The 20,595-nt window shown below is 39.3% G+C and overlaps 1 protein-coding gene across 1 annotated transcript in view; it reads right to left on the bottom strand.

The window, feature by feature from the left end:
• The window catches only part of EXOC4 (exocyst complex component 4), an 816,431-nt gene that overhangs the window by 718,453 nt on the left and 77,383 nt on the right, over nucleotides 1-20,595 (bottom strand). The window contains exon 6 of the mRNA XM_068972655.1: nucleotides 13,034-13,277. Within this exon, the coding sequence (XP_068828756.1) occupies nucleotides 13,034-13,277 (244 nt within the window). The remainder of the gene's footprint in view (nucleotides 1-13,033; nucleotides 13,278-20,595) is intronic.

Below are 20,595 nucleotides of genomic sequence, written 5' to 3'. Positions count from 1 at the left end.
TAATATCAGGTTCTGCATTCCCCACGGACAAAGGCAATAAGCACAGAATATTTATTTCCCTACCTCCATGTTCTAAAAGACAAGAAAATACTAACCTCTGAGCTTAGGTTTCCTATGAAAAATTAAAAGAAACTGATCATCGATTGTTACATACCAAAGTGGTCTTATATTTACACTTCTGTGAGATATCACATACACATTTTCATAATAAGCTTGGCTGAGCTAGTATTTTTCATTTCAAACAGGACATAGATGCCATTTAGTCTTCAAGGTTATCTAATATCTACTTCTAAGGGATGAAAATTAGTTTTACCACTTATTAACAACAAGCTTCACATAAGAAGAAGTTACCATTTAAGGAGTGCTGACTAATTCTCCATCTGTGCTATGAAAAGAATAGGGAAAAAACTATTAGCAATATAGAATAGAACACATTGAAAATGAAAAGAACTGGGCCATGGCTCTAGTAATTTCCTTTCTGTGTCACTTCCCTACTTGTCAAGTCAGCCCCTCATGATCAGTCTCTGAATTCTTAGTAGATGCGCTCGAATGAACTTCTAATGTGTGGCAAATTAGTGACTAAAATTAGAAAATAAACCCAGGCCCCCTTTCTCTGAATTAAAGTGTTAGTATCATTCTTTAAGCCTTTGCCAGGACAGTCTCCTCAACAAAAGGTGATGAGAAAACTGAATAGTCACGTGCAAGAGAAGGAAACTGAACCACTCTCTTAACACCAACACACACAAAAATCAACTCAAAAAGAATTAGAGACTTGAACCTAGAATTGAAACCATGTAACATACATGAAAACACAGGGATAATAGCCCCAACATTAGTCTCAGCAATGACTCTTTGGATTTCACACCAAAAGCAAAATAAACAAGTAGAACATCAAATTAAAAGGTTCTGCGCAACAAAGGAAGCCATCAACAGAATGAAAAGCAACCTAGGAGTGGGAGAAAATATTGGCAAACCATATATCTGATAAAGGGTTAATATCCAATATATAAAGAACATACAATTCAATAACACAAAACACAATCCGATTAATGGGCAGAGAAACTGAATAAGACATATTTCCAAAGAAGACATACAAATGGCCAAAAGATACACAAAATGGTGCTCTACATCACTAACCACCAGGAAAATACAAATCAAACCTACAAGGAGATCACCTCACACCAGGGCTATCATCAAAAAGACAAGAGACAGGATGGCGGGAGGAATGAGGTTCAAGGGGAGGGGACATATGGGTACTTATAATAGCTGATCCACTTTGGTGTACAGTAGGTATTAACACTGTAAAGCAATTACACTCTAAAAATAAAATATAACTTAAAAAAGAGATGACCAGTGTGCGGGAGGATGTGGATTAAAGGGAACCCTTGTGCACTGTTGGGTGGGAAGGTAAACCGTTGCACCACTGTGAAAAACAGTGTGGAGGTTCCTCAAAAAATTAAAAGTAGAACTGCCATATGACCCAGCAATCTGACTTCTGCATATATATCCCAGAGAAATGAAAAGACTCTCAAAGAAACATCTGCACTCCCATGTTCATGCGGCATTATTCACAACAGCCCAGACATGGAAACAGCCTAAGTGCCCATCAACCAATGAACAGATAAAACACGCACACATACACTGGAATATTATTCAGCCAGGAGAAAGGACAACCCATCATTTGTGACAATATGAAGTGGACCTTGAGGGTATTAGGCTAAGTAAAATAAGTCAGACAGAGAAAGACAAACACTGTATGTGTTCACTCACATGTGGAAACTATAAAAGCCAAAGTCAAAGAAACAGATCAGAGTGGTTAAAGGGGAGAGAGTGGTCAAGGAGTATAAACTTTGAGTTATAAGATGAATAAGATCTCAGGAGCTAAGGTAAAGCATAGTGTTATAGTTAATACTGTACTATATACTTGAAAGTTGCTAAGTCGATCTCGAAAGTTATCACCACAAAAAAAGAAACTGTAATTATGTGAGGTGATGCAGATGTTAGCCAAAGGTGGTGATCACTGTGCAATATTTAAGTGCATTAAATCAATATGTTGTACACCTTAAACCTACACAATGCTATCTGTCGATTACACCTCAATAAAGCTAGGAGGAAGAAAAGCCTTTCACCCATTTGAAAAATAATATACTGTTGTGACAGAACATTGGAAACATTATCCACAAATCCCCTTCAAGACAAGAAAAGTTATGATTTTAGGCGTCTATTCTCATCACTTAGTTGTATATTAGTCTTTAGTACAAGGATGCACAAGGTCTCTAGTGGAACTGTCTAGGTACCTAAGTTATCAGTCTGCATCTCAAGCCAGTTAAAACTCATTTACTCTGTGGTGGCTGATCATACTTCTTAAGGAGGCCAGCTGTCACTGAGAGGGTGCCACTGATCACTGCAGGGAGCGTGGGTGGGAGAAGGGATGTGTGGCCGTGAATACCGTTCTTCTGAGGGAAGGACAAAATCAGGCCCAGGAAATGAGCTAGGACCACCATCCTTATGGAAGCCAGAAAGCAAACTTCCATGGCAGGTAAGAGGCAACTTCTCCCCACCACCACCAACCAGCTTTGTGAACTGTCAAGTGATTGCGGCTCTCACATTTGCTTGGGCAAATCTGAGATTAATAATAATGCCCCTGCCTGTGATGAGGCCAACAGCGAGCCTCACTCAGGTGAGGTGCCAGATGGCAGGCTGCTCTGCAAAGCATAAACGTTACAAAACTGCAGAACTCCATGATGTCTCTGATGTTATAAAGAGTGTTCTCAAATTTTAGCATACGTACAATCGTCTAGTAGAGACTCCTGTGGGCCCTGCACTGAGGGATTCCAATTTAATCATTTCTCCACCATGGGGAGAATTTGCATTTCTAAATCTCAAGTGACAGCAGTATTGCTGATCCTTTAGACCCCACTGTGTGTATTACTGAGAATTTTTTTTTTAATAGAAAAATTGCTTACTCTTATTTAAAAAGTAACTTCTTTGCATTTTTCTTACCTATTTGTTCATTAAACTTCCTGGGCATTTAGTATGTGCCCAGCCCTAAGTCAGGCTGCAAACACAAAGTGAACCCTCCTCTAACAAACTTACACCTCAGTCAGATTAGAGAACATAATGAGAACATGGACCAGGAGCTAGAGGAGCCCAGAAAACATGAAATAAAGCCTAAGATACCCACAAAGGTACTTTAATCCTATGTAACCTCACTCCTAAACATCACCAAGGGAAGAATTTCATTTGACCCAAGTCTGTTTTTGTGTGTTTTTGCTACAAGAAAGAGTCAGTGCCAGTTTGAGTGTGGAGTATGTCTATATTATAACACCAACAAGCACGAAGAAAATGACAAGATCTAAGGCAGTTCCCACCACTGCCAAATAGAGAAGTGGCCTTGATGCAGCAGGAGGGCTGACACATAAGTAATGTTATCAATAATCCGAAATGCACATTTTATCCATTAATTCCTTCAGTTCAATTCAGTCGCTCAGTCGTGTCTGACTCTTTGTGACCCCATGAAATCGCAGCACACCAGGCCTCCCTGTCCATCACCAACTCCCAGAGTTCACTCAGACTCACGTCCATCGAGTCAGTGATGCCATCCAGCCATCTCATCCCCTGTTGTCCCCTTCTCCTCCTGCCCCCAATCCCTCCCAGCATCAGAGTCTTTTTCAATGAGTCAACTCTTCGCATGAGGTGGCCAAAGTACTGGAGTTTCAGCTTTAGCATCAGTCCTTCCAAAGAACACCCAGGACTGCTCTCCTTCAGAATGGATTGGGTGGATCTCCTTGCAGTCCAAGGGACTCTTCAAGAGTCCCTTATTTCCTTAAACTGGCCCAATCTCTAATTGAACTTCCTATAGCATGCAAAAAAGAGAAATCAAAAGCAAATGTTTTGCTTTTATCCTGACAAAGGCAAAACAAAGATTTAAGAAATGTTCAACACTGAGTAAGATGTCTGGCCTATGCAGCCAAGCACCCTTTCTCCGAAGGACAACATAAAATCAGAAAGACAGCTGTCCAACCGCACGTTTATCAAAGAGCTATAAACATACCCATAACATGGGTAATGTTATTAATTCACCTGATATGTCAAGAAGATCTCATCAATGAACTTAAGTTTTACAAGAAAGCATGCAGATTTGGGACCAGTACTACCTTTCATGGTAATAAGCTGGATATTTCAGTTAACAGACCGTGTAATAAGTCCCAGAGGTAAAGAAGCAGTTCCTTTCATTTATCCTAAAACTACTTCAGTTAGGCTGCAGGTGAGGACATTCCAGTTGAGGACAGTGGGATTTTTTTCTGTACATCTCTGGTCATCTTATTCATACCTTTCAGTGTTTAACAGTTGGGTGTATTTAGAGCATATTCTCGCTGATATGTGTAATCAGAAGTAGAGATTTAATCAAATGGAATCATAATCAATGAAGTTAAATTTACTTGCTTCCCGCTTGCTTGGATGCGAATTAACCACTCATCCAAATCACATCGAAGCCCTCCCTGATGCCAAGCACGTCCAAGTGCCACAGTGCTTGGGAATGGCTACGAGAAGCCACCAGGACAAATGCTCGACCTTGCTTCAAAGCTGCTCTTAAACGATTTTTCCGTAAAATAAGATGGCCAATTTCACCAAGTCCTATATTTTGGATATTTAGAAGAGTAACTAACAGAGAAAGAAGAGATGAAAGGAAACGTTACTTATTTGAAAAATATAGGCCTGACTCTAGCCACGGATATAAAGCAATCGTGAGAAATATTTCGTTTCTCTTTCCACGAGCACTGTACTTGTACCACAAAACTAACCTCGGGACTTGAGCCTTTAGACGTCTCAGAGATAAAACCACTTTGTAAGAGTGGCCTATTAAAACGGTATGGCTTCATTTCAAGTTCTGGACTCTGAATTTTTAAAATATTTGAAAGTACATTTTTCCAACTTTTAGAGCAATAATTCAGTGTATCTCCACAAATCTATATCTTGAGAAATCAAGAGGGAAAAAAAGTTTCAAGAAATGAGGCAAATACCAACTATAAAGAAAAACATGACTATAAAGCAGATAAGTAAATGTTACAATTATTTAGCCAGCATCATCTCACACTGACAATCCATTACATGGCAAATTCTTAGGGGGCAAAAATGAAAAGGGTATACAGTTGATTACAATACAATGTAATACGTGCTGCTGCTAAGTCACTTCAGTTGTGTCCAACTCTGTGTGACTCTATAGACAGCAGCCCACCAGGCTCCACTGTCCCTGGGATTCTCCAGGCAAGAACACTGGAGTGGGTTGCAATTTCCTTCTCCAATGCATGAAAGTGAAAAGAGAAAGTGAAGTCGCTCAGTCGTGTCTGACTCTTTGTGACCCCACGGACTGCAGCCTACCAGGCTCCTCCGTCCATGGGATTTTCCAGCCAAGACTACTGGAGTGGGGTGCCATTGCCTTCTCCAGTAATACGTGCTACAGATGTTTAAAAGTAGCATGGCCACTCCCTCAGATACCAAATCTCTCAAAATCATAAATACTAAGATTGTACTAGAAGAAAGTTTGGAAATTTTTATTTATAATCTATGAGTGAAGAAGACCTAAGTTCTGACACAAAACCCAGATCCTTTAAACATAAAATATTAATAAATACAACCTCATAAAAATAAAAACAATGTATATATGATCAGACATCATCAAGTCAAAAGAGAATGCAGCTGGTGGAAAATTACAATATAAATTCCAAAGAACTAATTTTCTTGATATATAAAGAGTTCCTTCAAATCAGTAAGAAGACAAACATAATGGAAAAATGGGTGTTCACTGAAAAGGAAATAAAACACTATTTGACCACTGTATTACTGAAAATTTCAACATTTAAATAAGTCTACTTTTAGGAAAGGATAATGAACCATCATGCACCTATCACCCTGATTCAATAATTATCATTTAACACTAATCTTGTTTTAGCTATCACTACACTCACCCTCAACCCAGATTATTTTGAAGAAATATATCCAGATATAAAACAAATATCATAACAAAAAAGTTACACAAATAGTTTAAATCACTCAAATTTTCTCTAAAAATTACAAATCAAAACCACCTTGAAAATACGATCTTTCACTGATCAGACTGACAAAGATAAAAATGTTTATAGTACAATCTGTTTACTAGGTAATACAGGACCTCTCAAACATTACTGATGACCTGAAAACTTGGTATTATCGCCAAGAAAAGTACACTTGGCAATAATGATCAAAATCTAATCAACCATAAAACTCTCATCAGCCAGCAAAAAAACCTGAAAATGGCACATCAAGAACTGGATGCTTTCCTTCCCACATCTTATATGTCAATGTCAAGGTAACTGCCCAACTAGAATAACTAGTACTAAGTAGAAGCAGGTGTTATCAAATGAGTGGAGACAGCATAAAAAAGTAAAAGCTGCCTTACTTATTTCAAACATTCATGCCATACACCCTAATGCCCACCTACCCAGACCAGATTGCATCCCCATGGCTTTTTGTTCTCAGGGCACATCTGTTCTTCCTCCACAGCACTTAAACACAATTTGTATTAATACAGTTATCTAAGGATTCTCTGATTAATGCCCTTCTTCCCCTTTAGACTTTTAAACTCCATAAGGATGGAGATCATTCAAATTTGTTTGGTATTTTAGGACAGTTCCTGGTCCATGACAGATATTCAATATAAGTAGAATTCATTCTTTCATTCAAAAAATATATATTATGGGTCTGGTGGACACTGTGCCTACATTCTAGAGATATGGTGCTGAACAAGGCAAAAGCATTCTCTCGGCTCTTGAAGCTTCCATTCCAGGAATAGTCAAGAAAATCACACATGCACACACATACCACAGAAAGCAACTTAATGAACATGATCCAGTTGGTCTGCCAACAGGTACTGTATTTTTCCACACTAATATCTCCGATCAGAATTTCCATTTGTAATGATTTCTTTCTTTTTTAATATTTGTTTTTATTTATTTATTTGGCTGTGCTAGGTCTTAGCTGTGGCATGTGGGATCTAGCTCCTGGCCAGGGATCAAACCCAGGCCTCCTGCTTTGGGACCACAGAGTCTTAGCCACTGGACCCCCACGGAGGTACTGTAATGCTTTATTTTGATTTAAATAACCTGTGTAACACCGTAAATTAATTCTCAAATAATGAATTTATTTTTCACATTAACTTAACAGCTGCAAAATTGGGGGAGGGGAACCCATAACCTCACTATCCAAACACAACGATTTTTAGCATTAAAGCATATTTCTCTCCCATTTTTCCATGAATCTTTCCTCAATACCACAGTGAGCACAGAATATGCAATGTTCTCTTTTTATAGCAGACGTTTAACCTTCCCTCATTCATAATAGAGACGAAGGTACAGGGCAGAATGATCTTCCAAAAGGGGAAAAGGTCTCCCTGGCAGTCATGGCATCCACCTGCCAGACCAGCAGTTTTACCAAGGTGGAATGACCCTTCAGCACCTCCCCATTCTGCTTTCATTTTTAAATAGGATCATTTTCAAATGAGTCGAGTGGTTGTTTCACACAGGCCAATCCTTCTCTTTTCCCAGTTCTTCTCTCTTCCATATTCTTGACAAGCTACAACAGCTGTGAGAAGATTCTGTTTCTTCCCTGTATTCCTCATGCTTTTCTTGCTCTTGTTTAGTTGCTAAGTCATGTCCAAGTCTTTGTGACCCCATAGACTGTAGCCCACCAGGCTCCTCTGTCCATGAGATTTCCCAGGCAAGAATACTAGAGTGGGTTGTCATTACCTTCTCCAGGGGACCTTTCTGACCCAGGGATAAAACTTGTGTCTCCTGCATTGGCAGGCAGGTTCTCTACCACTGCACCACCAGGGACTTATATGCTAAATAATAAAGAACCGCCTCCAGCTTTTTTGAGACAAAAATTATAGGAAATATTCATGAGCTAGATTTTGGAAAAGAACCAATAACTAGACTAGGCAATGGGACTTGAAGAAATTGATTCCGAGCTGCACAGGTTGCAGGCCACACCAACCATCTGAAACTGAAGACACCACCTGGCTTTCTGAGGAAATTACGGGTAGTAGGAAGTTCTGGGAGCTCTTAAAGCACATGTTCTCCTAATGTCTATCAAGTTGGTGACAACAGTAGTTGAATATCTTCCTTTCATAGTAAACTGAGGTTTTAAGACACTAGAAAATGGATGGAAGGACAAAATGTTTCTCCTATAAACAGACAATAGATTGGGGGTCAAGAAGAAAATAAAATAAAAAGTGAGGGACCTGGTGATTTTTGAAAATTGGCTGTGAAAGGACTCTGGCTCTGCAGGAAGTGGAAGCAAAAGATAATTCACTAGTCTGGTTCCCACTCCTTTTCTAGAGAAATAGCACACAACATTAATTCGCTTTCCATAAAGACAAATGAAAACAGGCCTGCAATGCATCACAACCAGAATATATTCAAGATGATGATGCTGAACAATGAAACTTCTAGGAAAAGTTATAGTCTGGTACCTAGCCTCAGAGTAGCATTTACATGCTAATGACTGGAACAAGTTATCTCATCAGGAGTGGGGACTAATGGAGAGAAGAATTCTGCTAAAGAAGGATTCATGGTTCTTTTGTCTCTGCTCCATCTTCCTTTATGGAAAACAGACTCTTGCCCCTTGAGCATGAGATTCCTTGAAGGGTAAAAGAGAATAGTAATAATGCAAACTACTGAGACTTTGCTTCTCTCTAAAATAGTATCACTGACACCTCCCAGTACAGTTTAACAGAGTACCACGCAAGCTTCAAGAATCATCTGCCAACATCCTTTCTAAAATTCTAGACCTCTAGAAGCAACAGTGCCATCACTCTGGAATGAAGTTTCCCAGGTAATTGATTCTTGGAGTTTTATAGCATTTGTTGGTACACAGCCACTACAGACTTGCTCTAAATTATCAGTTATTTGGAACACCAACCCAAGAATTTAGTCTTTGACTTTCAAAAAGAATGGTTGAATCACAATATTTGCTTTCTCTGTGTTATTGTATAATAAAGAGTTTTGGCCCCAAATTTCTGGTTCGTAGATTTTGTAAAATGGAAATCATGTTATAGGCATGAAACCAAGACAAACAGCTTGTTCACGAGCCAGTGTCCAATATATCCTGCCTACAAAAGCCTTTAAAATACTGACAAAACACGAAACTTGAAGGGAAAAAACCCTCCTGCTGACTCATTCTTCACAGAGAAACATTTATTATTTCCTGGGGCAGTATGCTGAATTTCCACTTCTATTGCTATAATTTCCACTTGTGAATTTTGGAAGGGGTTGAGGGAAGGGAAGCAGAAGAGATCAAAATCCTAGGAAAGATGCATTGCTTTTAAGGGGACTGTAATGAGAACTGTAGAAAAGTTACTGATCCATGGCCTTTTCCTTTTATTTCCAGTATATATTATAGTTGTGCTGTTTCCCCATGAAAGTTCAGTGTTTTCATCCAAGGACTTGCAGCAACAGGGCAAATAGCAAATCAGAATTAGTAAGCAAGCAAAAGGCCTTCAGGAAAATACAGGCTCCAGGCAAAGAAAAAAGACAAGCACAGTTTAATCTGGAACCATTCCCAGCTTCTCTGGACCACAGTGTGAGAGATCAATGAACATGAAAGTTGAAAAAGGAATCAAGAATAAATAAACTTATGTATTCATACACAACGTATGCAGGAATGGTACTGACTGGCGCTATTCTAACAAACTCTAACCATATAACCTCATCTAATGAGAGCTAGCCTGTAAGACAGGTATTACAGGATTGGCCAAAAAGTTCATCTGAATTTTCCCATAACATCTTATGAAAAAACAAAAGAACTTTTTGGCTGACCCAGCAGTTTTCGCAGTCACAGAATGGAAATTCAAAGTCAAGTTTGCTCAACTCCAAAATCCATGCTTTTCCAAACATGTGCTTTGACATACTCCATGGCAGAAGAGGGGTAGAAAATGCTTTCTTTACCAATCGTACTGCAGAATGAAGCTTACGAGAGAATTAATTTTTGAAGTTCCAAATAGGGAAAGGAGTACATCAAGGCTGTATATTGTCACCCTGCTTATTTAACTTATATGCAGAGTACATCATGAGAAATGCTGGGCTGGATGAAGCACAAGCTGGAATCAAGATTGCTGGAAGAAATACCTATAACCTCAGATATGCAGATGACACCACACTTTTCACAGAAAGCGAAGAGTAGTCATGTATGGATGTGAGAGTTGGACTGTGAAGAAGGCTGAGCGCTGAAGAATTGATGCTTTTGAACTGTGGTGTTCAAGAAGACTCTTGAGAGTCCCTTGGACTGCAAGGAGATTCAACCAGTCCATTCTGAAGGAGATCACCCCTGGGATTTCTTTGGAGGGAATGATGCTAAAGCTGAAACTCCAGTACTTTGGCCACCTCATGTGAAGAGTTGACTCACTGGAAAAGACTTTGATGCTGGGAGGGATTGGGGGCAGGAGAAGAAGGGGACAACCGAGGATGAGATGGCTGGATGGCATCACTGACTCGATGAACGCGAGTCTGAGTGAACTCCGGGAGATGGTGATGGACAGGGAGGCCTGGTGTGCTGCAATTCATGGGGTCGCAAAGAGTCAGACACGACTGAGCGACTGAACTGAACTGAAAGAACCTCTTGATGAAAGTGAAAGAGCAGAATGAAGAAGTTAGCTTAAAACTCAACATTCATCAAACTAAGATCATGGCATCTGGTCCCACCACTTAGGGCAAATAGTTGGGGAAACAATGGATATGGTGACAGACTTTTATTTTCTTGGGCTCCAAAATCACTGCAGATGGTGACTGCAGCCATGAAATTAAAAGACTCTTGCTCCTTGAAAGAAAAGTTATGACCAAGACAGCATATTAAAAAGTAGAGACATTACTTTGCCAACAAAGATACATCTCGTCAAAGCTATGGTTTTTCCAATAGTCACGTATGGATGTAAGAGTTGGACTATAAAGAAAGCTGAGCACCGAAGAATTGATGCTTTTGAACCATGGTGTTGGAGAAGATTCTCAAGAGTCCCCTGGACTGCAAGGAGATCCAACCAGTCCATCCTAAAGGAAATCAGTCCTGAATATTTATTGAAAGGTCTGATGCTGAAGCTGAAACTCCAATACTATGGGCACCTGATGCGAAGAACTGACACATTTGAAAGACCCTGATGCTGGTAAAGACTGAGGGCAGGAGGCGAAGGGGACAACAGAAGATGACATGGCTGGATGGCATCACTGACTCAATGGACGTGAGTTTGAGCAAGCTCTGGGAGTTGATGATGGACAGGAAAGCATGGCACGCTGCAGTCCATGGGGTCACAAAGAATCAGACACGACTGAGCAACTGAACTGAAATGAATGTGTAATTAAAATCAGTGTTATTTAGAAAATCCAAAGAATATAAAAAACGTAAGTAGAATACATCAATTTCTTCAAAAATTTAAAGTACATCTAGGGACTCCACACTAAGTAAGCTATTATTTCTCTTTAAATTCGCTTATCTTCTTTTTAAAAAGTTTTTAAAGTCCTAAGTACAAACAGTAGAAGTGCCTTCACAACAAGCCAGTCTGATTATGATACTGCCTAGAACACACTGTCCAGCACCTCCCAGGAACTCATATTATTTGAGCAACTCAGAAGAAATGTTCTCCTTTGTCCTCTGTTCCCAGATAAAACCGTGGTTTCCATTGGCCTTTCCACCTCTGACAGCAAATTCTTGCCTTGCCCATATCTGGTGCCCATGGCAGGCTGAGGAATAGAAGAGAGAAGCAGGAAGAAGGGACAGAGACCCATGTAGGGTGAATCTTGGATTTTCTAGGAAAGCCTCAATTTGAAATATCTTCTCCCATCATCAGATGACATCAGAGTATTAAGCTTTAAGCCCAGTGTATGACAGTCAAGAGAGTCAGAATCAGAGGATGATGTGGTTTCCCCCCATGAAAGAAGAATTATGAAATGTTAGTTGTTTTAAGTACATAAAGGAATTCCTTGGACTGATGCCTATTGGCAAATATAATATCACCACACATTGAAGGAGAAAGCATGGGACAGAACAAAGACCAAGGACTTGCACTCAACTCCAAGACTAGCCACTTGTTCTGTGACCTTGAGCTAATTACTTTATCTCTGAACCCCAGTTTCCTTAACTGTAAAATCTGGATACTAAGTAAGTAGCTCAAAAAGTTGTAATGAGAATTAAATAAGGTAATATACATAAATTGCCTTGAATACAGTTTAGTGCTTAAGAAATATTCAATAACTGCTACTTTCTTACCTTTGAGTATGGATAACTTCTCAACTACATCTAAAACCAGCTGAGCTACACTCATCCAAGCTGTTTTCACCAATCTGAGTTTGCATCCAAAGTTCAAGAAATAACATCAACTTGGTATATATATACAATGGAGTATTACTCGTCCTTAAGAATGAAATAATGCTATTTGCAGCAACATAGACAGACCTAGAGAGTGTCATACTGAGTGAAGTAAGTCAGATGGGGAAATATCTTTTGACATCCCTTATATGTGGAATCTAAAAAGAAATGATACAAATGAGTTTACCTATAAAACAGAAACAGACTCACAGAGTTTGAGAACAAGCGTATGGTTGCCAGAGGGGGAAAGGATGGGGGAAGCGATAGTTAGGGTATGTGGGATGGAGGCGGGTACACACTGCTATATTTAAAATGGATAACCAACAGGGACCTACTGTATCACACAGGGAACTCGGCTCAGTGTTATGTGGCAGCCTAGATGGAAGGGGGCCTTGGGGGAGAGTGGACACATGTATTAATATAAGAATGGCTGAGTCCCTTTGGTGTTCACCTGAAATGGTCACAATATTATTTGTTAATTAGGTATACTCCTCAATACAAAATAAAGTTTTTTTAAAAAAAGAAATAACATCAACAAAGACTAGAACACGACTTAGTGACTAAACAACAACAAAGATACATATAATACTTACCACTGCCTACCCTTCAAAAGGTATAGTAAATACAGTTAGCAAAAACCTGCCTTGGCTGGTTCTCAGCCGTGAGGTTCTCTCCCCTCTGATAGTCACTGTCAGCCACCTGGGTTGTAGACCTCTTCACGATTTGCTTAAGTTCCTGCTCCAAGCGTTCTGTGATCGCCTTCACTGTCTCTGGGATCTTCTTCAGTTTGGCCAGCCCCTTGATGAGGATGCCCATGAAAAGGGTGCTGTTCTCCTCTGGATCCAACTCCAAATCCTCCTTGATGTCCTGGAGGCTCATTTCCTTCACTGTTAAAAAAAAAAAAAGAAAAGAAGAAAGAAAGAAACTAAAAATCAATCAGTAGCCACAGACTGCATAACCACATCCAAAACCAGTATGGGTCTGAATAGATACACGTATACGTAGGGCTGAGTCCCTTTGCTGTTCACCTGAAACTACCAAACATTGTTAACTGACTCTACCCCAATACAAAATAAAAAGTTAAAAAAAAAAAAGGTATGGAAATGCAAAAAAAAAGAAAACCCAGTATGGATCTAAAAAATGGGACCACGCCCTTAAAAGGAACCACAGATGTTTTTCAATTAAATCTAATTAAATTATACTTACACAGTAACTCTCTAAGAATCACACAAAAAAATTATGTTCCTCAAATTATATCCAACCCAGTTAATAAGGGGTAGAAACATTAAAAGTAAGCAAATCGCCACAGAAAATTTTCTACACTTCTGCAGTGAGTCAGTTGGTTCGTGACATTTATCAACATTCACTGTTTATAAAATGCCATACTTGATGCTGCAGAATTCCAAAGAGCCACACCGTAGTCTTAAATTCATATTGGTTAATTAGGAGCGATAGGTAGCTTGATAAAAAGACATAAATACACGTGGAAAAGAAAAGACATATAAGTTAAAAGTGTAACAAAATGTAAGAGATGAAGAAAAAGAAAGGAAAAACAGTATGTACACGTGAAACAACTTGAAGAATAGAAGAATATTCCCCTAAATACAAAAGAAAAAAAAAGTTTCTATTTTTCTTTAAATACACGTCTAACATATTATCATTATCTACTAAAGATAGGTCTTGCTAATCCACGTAAGTTTTCTGAGTAGTAGATCTTTAGACGACAGCTTTCATCTAAACCATAAGGTTTGGGAATGAAAGAAATAGCTTTTAACGCTGGCTTTTAACCCCGATAGGAGTGGAAAGAGGGCAGGGCTGGGCTCTGAGACGTCTGTCATCTACTGAAAACCACAGGCCTTTCCCTCAAACTAACACACATACAACTAACACTTCTCATATAATTTCAGGGGTTTCCACAACAACCAGAAGAACTACAGGTTAAAAACCTCTGGCCTAAAAATAATTTTCTTGTTTTACAAATGGTGGACTACAATAGACAAAAGCAAAAGTGAGTAAAGGCCTAAGGATGGACCCTAATCAAGTTGTTCCCACCCTCCCCTCTCTCCTTCACTCTTCTAAACACCTGAAAGGCTTTTAAAATGTGATCCCTCCAAGACTTCCCTGGTGGTCCGCTAGTTGAGAACCCACCTGCCAATGCAGGGGCCACCGGTTCGATCCCCGGTCCAGGAAGCTCCCATGCGCCACAGGGAAACTAAGCAGGAGTGCCACAACTGCTGAAACCCACGCTTCAAAGCCTTTAAAGAGGCTTTTGAATTTTTTAAAAATGTGGCTCCTGAAAGCGTGTGCACATTCTTCTTTAGTAGATTCAAGCTCATCTATACAACAGACCCAATCAAAGTTCTTCGGCACCACTGGAGTATTTTGAAATTTATTTAGGAAAGAATGAAAATATCCCAGGATATGGAATAAGTCCTTTTAACCACTGGATAAAGTCTCTGAAACCTCCGCTTCAGACAACATGTGCGCTATTCCCCTCAATTTGTTTTTTTGCTCCCAACTCATAAAATGCACGTATAAACTTAATGACTTCACTTCACTTAATGACATCCATGATATAATTACTTACACAAATTTGTTCCTAAGTGAATAAGCCCTCTACAGATTATCCATAATGCTGTTGCCTTAACTTCAACTCACTAGACCAACCCACAACAAGAGAGAAGGAGACAGAATGATCAAATCCATATGGTTTCCTTCACAGCATAGAGGGCATCTGATGATACGGTAATTAATTTTTAATATTTTAATACTAGCAAACTGGGAGTAGAACCAAGAAGCTTTCAGCCTCTAAACTGACATGACAGTTCTGAAGCCAAGTGAAAAAAAAAGTCATCAATATTTCCAGTCATGACATTCCAAGAACAGACAGTTTAGTTACTGGCTTTGTTTTACACATAAAGAACTGGACACCTCAGGTCGCAGTACTCCATCCTGCAAAACCAGCTTCAACAGAAGAAAAGGACTTAGCGGCCAGGGAGCCATCTAAATGCAGCTGGGCAGAGAGGGAAAATGAAGCAAAACCTCCAAGTAGAGCTTTAGGCAGGAAAAAAGTAACAGAAATTCAGCTGGGACAGAATGATCTTCACGAACGAGCACATCAGCCAGACAGGACACATCAGGGCCACCTAAACGTCGCACCTTGCACACGAGCTAGGTGATGACGCGTGCTGGGTATGAGGTACACACAGTTGAAATCAACACGCCCCTAGACTACATGGCATACAGATACTTATATGCACCCTAATATGACAGATAGCCTATTACAAAGAACAAATAAGCAAGGTATGGATAATAAAATGCCACAGCCCTAAATGGCACATTTGCTTACAAACTTATCTTTTCTGTTTGTCTCCCAAAATCTCCTAGAGCATAAACACTGAACAGAGCCAATATTAATTAATTTATATTATCTATTTCACTTGCATCAGCTGAAAATTAAAAGGCAATTCTAAAGAATAATATAATCAGCCATGAAGACTCATCTAATAATCACAAAAACCCGGTGAGGTCAGATAGAATTATTGGTGCTTTAAGGAAAAAAGCCTTGTACAAAAATAATCTAGCTGAAACTCAGCAAGTCTTCACACCATCATTAGAACAAAACATCAAGTCCCAACACTGATAAACCCTAAATCACCCTCTTCTATGCACTTCTACTGTTATGTATTCAATGTTTTAAAACACTTGAAAATTAGAAATACTTTATACCTTTCCCAGTTCTCTTATCTTTGATTTTTTATATTTACCTTTTTTTTTCTTTTTTCTTTTTGCTGAGGACCTTATCAAGTGAGAATTTCTTGAACTTGGTTTAGAAGACTTTAACCTATAGGACTGTGTTAAATGTTAAAAGACTTTTATACTCTTGAACCAATTATTTCTACCAGAATGTTACTGGTCCCAGTTGTTTCTTTTAGACACACACATATTACTAAACAGGTAAACAGACAAGACAGGGCAGACAGATAAGCATATATATCTACACCTCAGTGGATATGTGGGATCGTGGAAGGTGGGTTTAACTAGGACACTAAGGTAGTCATGAAAGAATTAACTAGATGCTATCTAAGGTCTTTTCAAGCTCTATAATTCCATGATTCCATTAAACCATAGTTAACTTTAGGTATCTCTGCTTCCAAGGCCTACAGCTAATTATAAGAGCCTATTTAGTAACAGACAAGCAAGGTGAATAGTCCATTTATGCAGCTAAATATCTCATAAGAGAAAACTACTTTTCTGTTCATCAGTAAATACAGAAAGCAACCTAGACCAGCCCCTGTGCTTTATTTTTCTCAGTATGTTTGGTAAGAAGATAGGTAACACAGGCCAGGCCTATACACACGTCATTAAACTGCAGAAGGTAAGGGCCCTGGTAATACACATTAACCTTTTATTGAATATGCCATTTTATTTATCGTTTACAGTTATACCTGTCAGTTAAGGCATAAGAGTTAATGGCAGTGTTTCCTATAGAAATTCCTACAGATGTCACTCCTTACACTATGCAGGGTCCATAAATTATATAAAGTTCATATATATGATTTCAACCTATATAATTTACATGTTGTATTCAAGAACCTTATCCCTGTTTAAGAGAACTGTTACTATGAATCAGAATTCAGCATTAAAAAAAAAAAAAAAAAAACCTTCAAAAACATTACCAAGCCTAATTAGACCACAAAGTATCAACAGAACTGTACATTGTCACGCTGCCCTCACTGTTCTGAGCCTGGCCTCAAAACACTGACAATATTCTTAAGGGGAAAATAAGAAAGTTACTGCTTAAAAATAATTCTTATGCTTCTGATCAACCTGGCACTGTAAACTCACACCTAAGATACACAATCTGCTCAAAACTCAATTATACATAAAATATAAGCTAAGAAATAAAAAAAAAAAAAAAGCTCAAAATTGACAACATCTCTGTGGACAAGAAATGCAAACAAGTCGAGCCAGAGTGTGTGTCCAATGAGCTCTGGGTGGAGAAGCAGGCAAAGGCAGGCAGGATTTGGCCCACGTGGAGCTAGAGACTTACCACGCTCCAGTGGACAGGTCAGATAACAAAAGTCCTTTGAAGGCTGCAAGCACAAGACCAAACCAAGCTCCAGACCCACACTGGTAGGCTACTGGCCTCATCAAATCCTTATCCTCCATTGATGCCCCAGTGGAGCAACTTGGTCAACTGCTTATCTTAAATACCATTGGGTTCACCAATGAAAAATTACCTCTAACATCTTTTATTCTAATTAATGTACCCACCGCTGCATATTGAGAGAGCAGTATCTGATGCACTGGTTGCCTCTGGAGTATAGAATCTTGATTAGGGTCTTTCAAATGTTAACTAACTACCCCCAGAGTGTGCATTCCTGATTAAGGTACTTCAAAACTGTTAACTAAGCACCCCTAAGGTGCAGATTAAATTACTTTAAAGAAAACTAGAGACAATATAACACCCCACTCTTGAAAGGAGGCTGCCAAAAGCTGTTGACAGCTGCTGCTACTGGGGGCAATCATTTCCAAGGAGCTAGGAGACTTTACAGCCTCAGCATATGGATAGTTTCAATTCAGAGGTGAAAATGGAACCCCACATTGCATTGAGTTTTGAAAACACAATGAATCTACATTGATCCTTCCATAGTGAAAGTGGGCTGAGGGGAAAATGATGGTATGTTTGGAGAGAATGTACAGTGGAGTACTCTATTAGGATAAAAAACAAAACTAACATCTGTTGAATCAATTTCGTAGATGATATAATGCACTCAGTTCAGTTCAGTCGCTCCGTCGTGGCCGACTCTTTGCAACACCATGGACAGCAGAGCATGCCAGGCCTCCCTGTCCATCACCAACCGCCGGAGTTTATTCAAACTCATCTCCATCGAGTCGGTGATGCCATCCAACCATCTCAACCTCTGTCATCCCCTTCTCCCCCCACCTTGAATCTTTCCCAGCATCAGGGTCATTTCAAATGAGCCAGTTCTTCACATCAGGTGGCCAAAGTATTGGAGTTTCAGCTTCAGCATCAGTCCTTCCAAGGAACACCCAGGACTGATTTCCTTTAGGTTGGACTGGTTGGAACTCCTTGCAGTCCAAGGGACTCTCAAGAGTCTTCTCCACCACCACAGTTCAAAAGCATCAATTCTTCGGTGCTCAGCTTTCTTTATAATCCAACTCTCACATCCATACATAACTACCTAAAACACCATAGCTTTGACTAGATGGATCTTTGGTGGCAAAGTAATGTCTCTGATTTTTAATACGCTGTCTAGGTTGGTAATAACTTTCCTTGCAAGGAGCAAGTATCTTTTAATTTCATGGCTGCAGTCACATCTGCAGTAATTTTGGAGCCCCAGAAAAATAAAGTCTCTCACTGTTTCCCCATCAATTTGCCATGAAGTGATGGGACCAGATGCCATGATCTTCGTTTTCTGAATGTTGAGCTTTAAGCCAACTTTTTCACTCTCCTCTTCACTTTCATCAAGAGGCTCTTTAGTTCCTCTTCACTTTCTGCCATAAGGGTGGTGCCATGTGCATATCTGAGGTTATTGATATTTCTCCTGGCAATCTTGATTCCAGCTTGTGCTTCTTCCAGCCCAGCGTTTCTCATGATGTACTCTGCATAGAAGTTAAATAAGCAGGGTGACAATATACAGCCTTGACGTACTCCTTCCCCTATTTGGAACCAGTCTATTGTTCCATGTCCAGTTCTAACTGTTGCTTCCTGACCTGCATACAGATTTCTCAAGAGGCAGGTCAGGTGGTCTGGTATTCCCATCTCTTTAAGAATTTTCCAGTTTGTTGATCCACAAACTCAAAGGCTTTGGCACAGTCAATAAAGCAGAAGTAAATGCACATTATATTGCCTAGAGCAAAAAGGATGCCACTCTGCAGGGCAAAGAGTAGCAATCAATGGAGAAGAGGCTACTAGAAATGTAACAGGGATCCAGGATAAGAGACTAGGAACAGGTGAATAAATTGTTTATATTAATACTCACTAAACTTTATTAGGCTACAGTCGGTTGTTAATGTATGATTTTGTAAGTTCAATTGCCATAGAGATAGAATGATATAGTAGAAAGAACACAAAGCTTGGCATCACTTTACATCAAATTATCATGTCTAGTTGCGTGTTCTCTCAATTTCTTCAAATGTGAAGAGGAGACATTATCAAGAAAATTGTGCCAATTAAATGAGATAATATGAACACCAAGGTAAACACCAAACTTTTTTTTTTTTTAATGCATTTTTAAAACCTCTAGCTTTACGAACACTTCAGGGCTCCTAAAGACAAGGATGGTGGTTTAGATCCCCATTTCTCAACATTTCCTCCGGAAGCAAAACAGAACAATAAAAATAAACAAAATTCATAAAAACCATGCTTTCGGGATAACCTGAAAGACAGAAATTGCCCCAAATTCAAAATAACTAAAAATAAAAATAAGAACAAAAAAAGTCACCTAATGCCAGGAAGTGTTATATCATGCTCCTCTCCCACCCCTTCTTTGCCACAAGGCTCTGTTACAAGCAAACGTATACTGTGAAAAACTATAATAAAGAAATTTAAAGAGAGATAATGATGAACCTAAAGATGGATTTAGAATCAAAGTTTTAGAAAGACAAGGTCAACCCTAAGTTTCAATACTAACAAGATATACAAGCAGATCACACCTTGAACTATACGGACTTAAAAGCAGACATAATTTGAAAGAGCACTGTTTGAAACACATAGCCACTGAGAGAGAAATGAGACAAAAAGAGATAAAAGCCCTTTGGCTATGGGATGATGAAGGGAGAAAAAAGCAAAAAGGCAAAGAGGAGAGTCACAATTCAAAGAGCAAACAAGCTTACCCCACCACCAAAATAAAAAGTCCACTAAAGATGAGAGTGAAAAGTTGGCTTAAAACTCAACGTTCAGAAAACTAAGATCATGGCATCTGGTCCCATCACCTCATGGCAAATACACGGGGAAACAATCAAAACACTGAGAGACTTTATGTTTGGGGGGCTCCAAATCACTACAGATGGTGAATGCAAATGGTGAAATTAAAAGACACTTACTCCTTGGAAGAAAAGCTATGACCAACCGGGACAGCATATTAAAAAGCAGAGACATTATTTTACCAACAAAGGTCTGTCTAGTCAAAGCTATGGTTTTTCCAGAAGTCACGCATGGATGTGAGAGTTGGACTA

The sequence above is a fragment of the Capricornis sumatraensis genome, chromosome 5 (assembly GCF_032405125.1).
Source record: "Capricornis sumatraensis isolate serow.1 chromosome 5, serow.2, whole genome shotgun sequence".
Classification (NCBI taxonomy): domain Eukaryota; kingdom Metazoa; phylum Chordata; class Mammalia; order Artiodactyla; family Bovidae; genus Capricornis; species Capricornis sumatraensis.
The sequence above is the reverse complement of the archived record's forward strand: the minus strand, read 5'-3'. Positions and strand labels throughout refer to the sequence as shown.